This window comes from Haliaeetus leucocephalus, unplaced genomic scaffold (assembly GCF_000737465.1).
Source record: "Haliaeetus leucocephalus isolate CR32 unplaced genomic scaffold, Haliaeetus_leucocephalus-4.0 Scaffold1000, whole genome shotgun sequence".
Classification (NCBI taxonomy): Eukaryota; Metazoa; Chordata; class Aves; order Accipitriformes; family Accipitridae; genus Haliaeetus; species Haliaeetus leucocephalus.
Genome location: NW_010973436.1, coordinates 1,691,974 through 1,701,792, shown reverse-complemented (window position 1 = coordinate 1,701,792; position 9,819 = coordinate 1,691,974). Strand labels below are relative to the sequence as shown.

General features: G+C 64.4%; 1 protein-coding gene across 1 annotated transcript; it reads left to right on the top strand.

The window, feature by feature from the left end:
* The first annotated feature begins 4,567 nt into the window (after positions 1–4,567).
* EPS8L3 (EPS8-like 3) lies at positions 4,568–9,172 on the top strand. The gene is made up of 19 exons (XM_010584775.1): positions 4,568–4,608; positions 4,726–4,799; positions 4,881–4,945; positions 5,062–5,217; positions 5,996–6,145; positions 6,223–6,299; positions 6,752–6,888; positions 6,991–7,064; positions 7,155–7,269; positions 7,359–7,423; positions 7,564–7,638; positions 7,762–7,913; positions 8,008–8,089; positions 8,185–8,222; positions 8,313–8,409; positions 8,544–8,666; positions 8,766–8,845; positions 8,935–9,067; positions 9,155–9,172. The coding sequence occupies exons 1-19, from the start codon at positions 4,568–4,570 to the stop codon at positions 9,170–9,172; spliced, it is 1,752 nt and encodes a 583-aa protein (XP_010583077.1).
* Positions 9,173–9,819: the final 647 nt, after the last annotated feature.

The following is a 9,819-nucleotide window of genomic DNA, read 5'->3' as shown; positions in this document are numbered from 1 at the left end:
CAATGCATCACCCACTCACCAGCATCTTCTCCATCACCCTCCAGAAATGACAGAGGAAAAAAAAAACAGCAGCAGGTTAAAAAGCAGAGGAGGCTTGCTTCTGGGGTGCTGCTTCTGAAAAGCCTTCAATGATGTCACTGGAGGGATTTTGGAAAGGCAATGGGCTAGAGAAGCCCCAGAGATTTCTTTCCATTCCTCTAAGAGATGGGATTCAGTGGCACATGGGTAAACCCAGGATAAGCCAGAGCGATGAGGGCCAGGATGCCTCATGGCCACAGAGCTCATGGTCCCAGGCTCGGGGCTGGGACCCCAAGGGGCTTCTCCCTTGGGGTGTCCCTGGGGATGTTCCTGGGGAAGCAAGGGGTTCAGCGGTGGCCCTGAGCCGGCATCTCTTGGGATGGTGGAGAGGGAGACGCAGCCCCCAGCGAGCCCCCACGGCAAAGGGACACAGCAGGGTGACGGGCACCCAGAGGTGGCTCTCAGCGCAGCACCGGCTCCCTGATGCCCTCCTGCGGTGGCCCTGCCAGGCGGTTGCCTAAGTCCCTTGGCAGGATGCAACCCATGTCCAGCACCTTCAGGAGCATCCCCCGGGCACCGCCGTGCCCAGGCACCCACCTGGGACTCCCCCTGCTCTGGGTCCGGCCCCAGCCCCACTCGTTCGGTGGAGAGGGGGTCTAAAACCATGGGCAGGGATGGGGCACAGTGTGCCAGGGTGACCGTGGACCAGGGACAGACCAAGCAGGGTGCAGGGAGACAGGGTGACAGCAGGGCATCGCTGACCATCCCTCTGTCTCTTCCACCACATCACCCCAAAACAGCATCTGAGCCCAGCTGCCGTGACAGTCGGGACATCAGCTTGTCACCATCACTGCCAAGGAGACCGCGTGGAGGGCAGAAGGACTCGTGGTTTTGGGCATTGCCGAGAGGCACATCTCAACCCTGGGGGCTGTGCTGTGCCGTGCCTTTCCTCAGGCCCAGGGAGAACAATCCGACACAGTTTCCCAGCCCCCAAGGGGTTAAACAGTCCCCATGCATCCCCAAAATGACGGGGAGCCGCTGGTCCCTAGCAATTAGGTGGCAGGTCCGGGTACACCGCGGTCCACCCCACACTTCGCCTCTGTGACGTGGGGACGGATCCAGGCTGGCCAGTGGTTTGTGCTGCTGGCCGGCACCCAGCAGCCGGAGCCACAGCTGTTTTCCAGGACCGTGGCCCCGGTGACACCTGGCCAGGAGCGATGTGTCACCGGTAATGCCAGGAACCAGTGGCTCTGTGGTGCCTCTCTGCCTGGGTACCCCAAAATCTGCACCAGCCCCATGTGGCCCCTGGGATAGGACCTGATCTTGCGTCCCCACTGGGGACAGGGTGGGTGGCCAATGGCTGGTGTGGGGCATCAGGCTGTGTCCCCAGGGCTGTCCCCTTGGTGGGTGTGGGTGTCTCCCCACCCAGGAGCTTTACAGGGCAGAAAAGGGGGTGCAGAATGGGGCCATTTTGCTCCCCAAAACAGCTGTGTTTGGGGGTCAACTCACTGATTTAGCACATTTTGACACTGGAGGTTTCTAAACCTGAACTGGTAAATGGCTTCAGTGTCACCCCAGGCTGGAGAGGTGAGAGAAGCCTTTGAGTCCCTTCCTGGCTCTTCCCAAGGGGGTTGGTGGCCCCTGGGGACTTCCTGAGCCTGGGGAAAGGTGAGAGGGACACGGTGGGGCTGGGGCTGCGCACAGAGGTGTCACATCTGGCCAGGAATCAAGGGGGGAAAAAAATAAAAATGGGGGTTTTGTAATATTTCTGCAGCCGGCACCATTCCCAGCTTACCCAGTGGGGTGACTGGGAGGAGGTGGGAAGAGGTGGGGTGAGCACCCTGTCCCTGTAAAGGGGTGGACATGGATGGGCCATAGTCCTCCCCATGCCTTGGGTGCTGCTGGGGGGGCGATCAAGCCCACCCCACACTCATGATTGCCATAAAGAGCCAGGGAAGGAGCTGGATTCCTCCAGCCTGACGCAGCGCCTGCACAGCAGCCAAGCCCAGAGAGGCGGTGGGATGCAGCTGGGGAAACTGAGGCATGACCAAGCTTGCGGCATGGCTACGGCGGGGGGTATTGGGGTGCCTTGGTTCAACCCTTGGGATGTGGATTGGGTGCAAGGGGAGCTTGGGGTGGCCAGGGACACCCCAGGGTGCACAATTTGGGGCTGAGCCAGTGCTGCCAGCATCCTCGGTTAACAAGTGCCCGATGGGGTTTTTTGTCCTCATTGCAGAGACTTTGCTTCCTCCTCGCAGCTCGTCACGCCTTCGAGGCCACCCTGGTGCTGGGGACTGTCACCAGGAAGGACCCAGACATCTGAGAGCCCTGGGTGGTGTGGGGAGCCAGAAGAGCTGGGGATCCTGTGGCACCCCTGTTACCTACCCCCATGGCTCCCAGTAAGGGGTGCTGGGTGGACTGGCTCCCCATGGGGTGCTGTGGTGGCACTGCACCCCAATGTGGCCCAGCGCTGGCTGGTGGGTGGTACTGGGTGAACTGGGGAGTGGTACAGGGACAAGCACACTCCAGCCAGCCAGCAGCCGCGATCCTAAATGGATCCCAAATGCCGCTTAAATTGCCTCCAGAGCTGGACAGGGCCCTCGGGGGGAGGGCGGGGGGGGGAGCATTTTGGCCCATATCCCAGGAGACCCCCCACTTTGCTCCCCAAACCTCTCCCTAAGCGCCCCCCCTCCAGGCAGGGTGCCTGGTCCCTGAGAAGGGAGGAGCAGGCAGGGGGACCATGTCAGAGGACCCCCCCAATTCCCTTCCACAGCAGTATATCTACTGGGAGGGGGTGCTGAGCTATTGGGGGGCTGTAAACCCAAACCTCCCACAGGGACGCTGATGCCACAGAGCAGGCAGCTGCTTGTGTCCCCCCCACCCTGAGAAGAGTCACCCAAATGTCCCCAGTGCCAGGCACCCCCGTAGGGTCCGCAGTGCCAGCAGGACCTGGGGTGGCACCGGGCACATCTGGGACCCTGCACATCTGGGACCCTATATATGAGGGAGCTTCACATCTGGGGCCGGGGGGGTCACACATCTGGGGACAGGGGCGACGTGGTTGCGTACTGCCCCCTGGTGGCCGCAGTTGGGGACTGCACCCTGCCCCTCCCTGAAATGGGGAAACTGAGGCACGATCCCAACTCCTACACCCCTTCCTCTTTCCCTGGGGGGCCATTCCCAGCTCGCCCCCCCCACACCTTGTCCCCTCGGTTCTGCTCGTACCTGTCCACTGACGGTCCCTGAATACTCCCAAAGGATGTCACTGCCTGCTCCGTGTGATGCTCTGGGGTGCAGGATGCTGGGGTCCCTCTGCAGTGGGGCCAGTTTGGCCCAAAAACCTGGAAGGAATATGGAGAGAGAGAGGGTCAGCCGGGATGTGATAACCTGCGGGCCTGGGCGGGGGGCAGATGGGAACCCACACAGCCAGCAATGCCCTCGGGGACACGGTGGCCACAGCCCAGGCAACTCATCACACCCCCCAAGCTGCACCAGGACCAGCCCAGAGAAGCCAAAAGGCTCAAAACGAACCCAAAACCCACCTCACTGTGCCGGGGGAAGGAAGGCCAGCAGGTCACCCCTGTCCCACAGACATGAGCCCTGGCGAGTGCCAACCACCCAGTCTCCCCCAGCCAGGGAGGACAGACTGGGGCCAGAGCTCTCCCTGATGCTCCTGGGGATGCAAAAGGGACCCTGTGGGATGGAGCAGGGCTGGACAACCAGTGGCAGGGGTGACCCAACGGTGCTGGGGACTGTGACCCTGCTGCCACCAGCCTTAACCCAAGTCATGGACATGCATGCCAGATCCAGCCCCTTCTTTGGCACAAACCACCCTGGAACGGTTTTCCCAGCGGCAACCGAGTTTCGGGGTGAGCCCAGGGTTACCTGCCAGGCACAGGCACAGAGGGCTGTGGCAGAGAGGGTTGGGTGCTGCCGTTTGGAACGTCGCCAAGGCTCAACCCCTGCGGGGGGGTCAGGCTGGCCTTGGGGTGGGGGGCACTCGGCCCATTCTGGGCTGCCGTCCTACCTGGGTGCCCCTGAGATGAGCAAGCCCTGCCACAGGGTGGGCACCCCAGGGTGAGTGGGGTGGCAGCGGCTGTGCCAGGTGGTTGTACCCCCCCCTCCACCGTCGTCGTCCCCCCCGCCTTGAAGCAGACGCCATCGGGCAAAGAGCAGGCGGGTGTGGTGCCGACGTCAAGCCTTTGCCCCCGCCCGCGCCACCTTCTGCTGCGCACTTCCAGCCCGGGCGGCCGAGTCAGCCACACCGGGATTGGGGTGAGCAGGGGCACCCCGGGTGTCCCCCAGGACAGGGACCCCAGCTAGGGACATTGGGGGGGGGGGGTTCTGGCTGCTGGGTGAACCCCACGGGGCTGGGATGGGGCAGGATGGAGGGAAAGGGGGGTCCTGCTGGGGACAGGGGTGATGCCACCATCCTGGAGGGGGTGGATGGCATGGGAGGTGCCCCGGGTGGTTGGGGACACACTGGGGGTGACACGGGGACCGTGCCCAGCCCAGGACCCCGCAGCAGGATCGAGCCGCCCTCGGCAAGATGGGAGACCCCTTCGGCCGCTGGAGCAACCCCCCGTCCCGGTGAGTACCCAGTAGGGTGGGGTGTCCCCGCCTTGGGGACCCCCGAGGGCTAGGTGGGAAGAGGGGATCATGCTGCAGGGCACAAAGGTCTGTCCTTCCTTCTGTCCGTCCACCCAGGAGTGAATATGACGACAGGTCCCTGCTCCGACGGTCCAACAGCTTTGCCCGCCCCAGCGGAAAAAGCATCTACAGTGAGTGAGGGCTGCACCCCAAAATCCCCCTGCTCCTGTCCCTAACCTGTCCCTGTCCCCTGACCCTGCGTGCCCCTGCAGACCAGCGCAAGGACTACGGCCAGATCCTGCTCAAGCCCCAGAGCGATTTCCAGCACCACGTTGAGGTAGGAGACCCCCAAAACTGCCCCAAGCCCCCCAACCTTGCCAGGGTGCCCCTGATTTGCAGCGTGTGGGGTGACGACAGGACACCCGGTGACACCCAGTGCCGTGTGCCCCCCAGCACCTGCTCACGGTGCGCCTGGAGAGGGACATCCGCAGCACCGATGACTGCCTGGCACGCCTGAAGGTGCTGGAGGCTCAGGGACGGGTCTGGGGGCAGGATCTCATCCTGCAAGTCAAGGACCAGGAATTGATGCTGAGGGATGTGGAGAGCAAGGTACCCCCTGGCCAGGCCACCCCCCGAAGCCTGGTACCCCCTGGCCATGGCATCCAGCTTGGCCATGGCACCCACTCCGGACCCAGCACCCCCATAAATCTGGTGTTCCCCCAGCTGTAGCACCCCCTGCATCGCTGGCACCGCCATCACCCTGGCATCCCCCCCCCAATGGCCCTTGCACCCCCTCTTGGTCCCAACACCCGTTCCACCCATGTCACCCCATTAATCCTGGTACCCCCCTTCACCCCAGCATGCACATCAGCCTTTCAACACCCCCCATCCCTGGCACATACCCTGTACCCCTAACCCTAGCACCCACCTTAGCCATGACACCTGCCCTGGACCCGACTCCCTCCCCCAAATCTGGTATTCCCCCAGCTATGGCACCCCCATAACCCCGGTACCCCCCCCACCTTTGCACCCCTACAGGCCTGGCCCCCCCCGCCCTGGCACCGACCACAACCCCCGCACCCCTGTAACACTGACTCCCTCTATAAACCCTGCCACCCCCCAACCCTTGCATCCCTACAAGCTGACACCCACAACCCTACCCCATGCCACCCCCCCTCCAGCCTCAGCACCCCCAAAAGCCTGGTATTCCCCTGGCTATGCCACCCAATAACCCCACCACCCCCCATTAACCCTTACGCCCCCACAACCCTACAAGCCCCCTATGCCCTAGCACCCCTATAACCCTTGCATCCCCTTAGCTCTTTACCCCAGTTAGCCATTCGGGGGGGGGGGGCCTGAGCATCCCATTTCCCTCCCCCCTGGCCAGGAGGAGCTGGAGGCTTACCCACTGGGCAGCGTGCAGGGGTGCTCAGCCGTGCTGGACATCTGCGGCTACAGCTCGGTGTTGGCCATTAGCGTGCAGGAGCAGAGCCCCCCGGGGACTAGCGTCCTGCTCTTCCACTGCGAGCGTCTGGGGGTGAGCCCTGAAGGTGGGCAAGGCGGGGGGGGGGGGCACCCAAGGAAGGGGGGTTGATGATGGTGGGTCTGTGCCAGGCAGACAACCTGAAAAGCAGCCTGGAGAAGCTGGTGAAGCAGTGGAAGGAGGAGCAGAGGAGTCAGTATGGGCACAGGTAAGGGGGTACGTGGTTCTTCACTCCCTCCCTGGGGACAGCCAGGCCTGGTCCCCCAAGTCTGCCTCCCCAAGTTGCAGGGGGTCTCCCTGTGGGTGAAGGATAAGTCCATGCTGCCCCCATGTCCCCCAAAGAGTCCCTCCCTGAGGGCGCAGACCCCGTTCTGCCTGCTCCCCTCCTGCGTCTTGGTGGAGCCCCTCCTCAACCTCCATGGGGGTGGACAACCCCTTTTGCCCCAGTACCCCAGTTCCTGGCTCAGCACCCCTCCTAACCCCCTACCACAGGCTCAGCCCCCCTCCTACCCCATGCCCATGGGCACAGACCCCCATACCCCATCCTTGGGCTCAGACCCCCCCTCTTCCCCCATCCCCACAGACACCCCCTCCATCCCATACCCCATCCCCAGGCTCAGGCCCCCCTCAGCTCTCCCCTCCCCATCCCTCCTTGCCCAGGAGCAGCCTGGACATGCCGCAGAGCTCGCCCCCCCTGTACGCTCAGGGTCCCTACATGGCCCCAGAGCAGTGGGCAGAGATCCCCGCGCCCAACTTCCACGCATCCCCCCAGCGTGGGCTGCCCTCCTCAGACTACAGTAAGTCTTGCGTGGGGTTTGGAGCATGCCTCAGTTTCCCCAGGAGCAGGGGGTGGGAGTGGGGTGATGGGGAGCAGAGCTGGGACCCTCTGCTGTCACCAGGCTTGCCAGACAGCCAGCAGATGCCACAGACCAACCCGCCGGACCAGGTCATGTCCAATGTGGACCGAGATGTTGTAAGTCCCATCCCACATCCACCCCACCTCAGATGGGGACACCCCAACCCTCCGTGCTGGCACCCACTGGGTCCCATCCTGCTCCCGCAGGAGGTCCTCAACCACGTGCTGAGCGACCTGGAGCTCTTTGTGGTCCGGCTGAAGACAGCCCTGGGCTTGGTCAGCACCACCAACACGAAGAAGAAGAAGAAGATGAACAAAAAAGGTGGTGCAGGAGGGTTGTGCCCTTGAGGGCTGGCAGGGGTCCGGGGGAGTGTCCATCCCGGTGCCAGCCCCCCCTCTCTGCCCCTCCAGCTCTGCCCTCCAAGGATGACTACACAGACTTTTTCCAGAAGGTGAAATACGCCCTCAACCTCGTGGTAGGTCCTGTTGGGCTGGATGCAACCCCATGGCTGGTGGGCATCCCTGGCCTGTCCCTGCCTGCTCCACTGCCAGGCTGGGGGGGCTTCGTGGGGATGGGGGGGGCTGCGTGGGGACACCCTTTCCCCCCTCCACGCAGGGAAGGACCCACCAGCATGTCCAGGAGCCAGACCCCTCCGAGCTGCTGCATCTCATCTTCATAGCCCTCTCCTTTGTGAGTGCCCCCAAAAGCAGGTCCCAACCCCCCACCCAGGGGTGAGCAGGGTGGGGAGCAGCCCTCCCCCCCCCCATCCTGGGGGGGGCAGGTATGGGGGTGCTGCTCCTTCACTGCCTGCAGCAGGTCCTGGACCACTGCCCCAGCCCCAGCCTGGCCCCGGCGGTGGAGGCACCACTGCTGGTGCCGGAGACAGTGGAGCTGCTGGAGAAGACCCTGCACCAGAATAACTACAGCACCTGGAAGTCCCTGGGCATGGCCTGGAACAAGAGCAGGTGGGGTCCAGCCCCCCCTGACACCAAAGCGAGGGGTCCAGCCTTGTAGGGGGGGTCACACCACCCACCTTGGCTTTCTCCCTGCCCGTTGTAGGGCAGAGTACCCCAACAGCGAGCTGGTGCCCCGCTACATCCCCGTCTTTTCGGATGGGTGGCTGCCCCCTCCGATGAAGCAGGTACGGCACGGGAGCGGGGGCAGGATGTCCTGCCGCCTACCTCAGTTTCCCCAATTCGTTCTCAACACCCACCCCTCTCTCTGCTCCCTGCACAGTCACCCGTCACCAGCCGGAGGGACAATCCTGGCCAAGTGTAAGTGCTCCCGCTGCCCCGCGGATGCTGAGGGCTGGGGCAGGATTTGGCCCCCGGCTGGATGCTTAAACCCCCCCCCCCCATCTCCAGGGCCCCCCTCCCTGCCCAGGGGCTGGTCCGAGCCCTGTACGAGTTTCAGGGCAGGAACCCGCGGGAGCTGAGCGTCAGGATGGGGGACACGCTGCAGGTAGAAACCAGGGGGTCCCCCCCATGGGTGCTCCTGGGGAGGAGGGAGCAGGGACCCCCAACCTGCCTGCTGGGGGTCCTAGAAGGGGGTGACAGCAGGGTGCTGCCCCCCCCCCTTGTCACCACACACCTTAGGTCCTGGACCAGCAGAAGAAGTGGTGGCTGGTGCAGGACAGCCGGGGGCAGAAGGGCTACATCCCCAGCAACATCCTGGAGCCCCTGGAGCACGGGCACGGTGGGGGGCACAGCGCCAGCCAGGTGGGTGTCCCCTCTCCCCTCCCCTCCCTGTACCTCCATGACCAGGAGGGGGTGGCAGGGGACCACCCCGCTGTCCCCTCCCTTTGTCCCCCGCTCCAGGACAGCCCCCCCAACCTGCGCCCCAGCTCCTCACCGGCGGAGGTGACAGCCTGGCTGAAGGACAAAGGCTTCTCGCGGATGTAGGTGGACCCTTGAGCCCCCCAACCCCTATGGCTCCATTTGGGGGGCGCCAAGCCCCGCTCACCCCTTACCGTCTGTCCGTCCGCAGCACAGTGCGGTGCCTGGGGGTGCTGACGGGGCACCAGCTGCTGCATATGAGCCCGACGGAGCTGCAAGCCGTCTGCCCCGAGGAGTGGCGGCGAGTCCTCTTCAAGCTCTCCTCCATCAAGATGTCCCTGGGGGTGAGGGACCCCCAATCCCGTGCCCCCTCCCCACCCTGGGGCTCCCCCAACACCCACCCAACGTTTCTCCCTTCCCCTTCTCTGCAGATGGGCCCCAGGGATTGAACCGCCGTGTCCCCTGCTGTCCCCACCATGCACCTTCCAGGATGGAGCACCCCAGGCACTGCAGGACAGGGGGGGGCACGGGGGGGACCCCACAGCCGCCATCCCACCTGGCCCCACAAGGCAGAGAGCCACTCCTTGGGGGTTAGGGGACACGTCCCCCCCAAAGCCACTGATCACACAAGGCTGCTGGGACCCCCACCCGCTGCACCGAAGGGCTCTTGAGGACCCCCTCACCCCCAGGGAGATGCACTGCCAGACCCTCCGTGGGGAAGTGGGGGGCAGGCAGCCCCCCGGGGGCCGGGCACGGTGAAACCCGTGTGCACTCCACAAAATGTAAAGCGACTGCTGTAATAAATAAAGAGTGACAGCACTGGAGTTTGCGGGGGGGGCACCCCAGTCCCCATGTCACCCATGGGCCACCCTGGTAGAGCAGGGAGGGGGACAGGGCAGGGAGGGGGACACAGCGTGCCACCCCCCAGTGGGGACCTGCCCAGCAGCACCCAAGGGACATCTCTGGGTCCCCATGCTGGGCAGCCCCCCCCTGTGCCCAGGGGGTGGTGGCAGCGAGGGGCCCAGGGGACAGGGCTGTCCCCAGCCCACCCAGCTCTGCGCCTTGGGGGGGTGGCAGGGGCCCCAGGCCCCCCCCC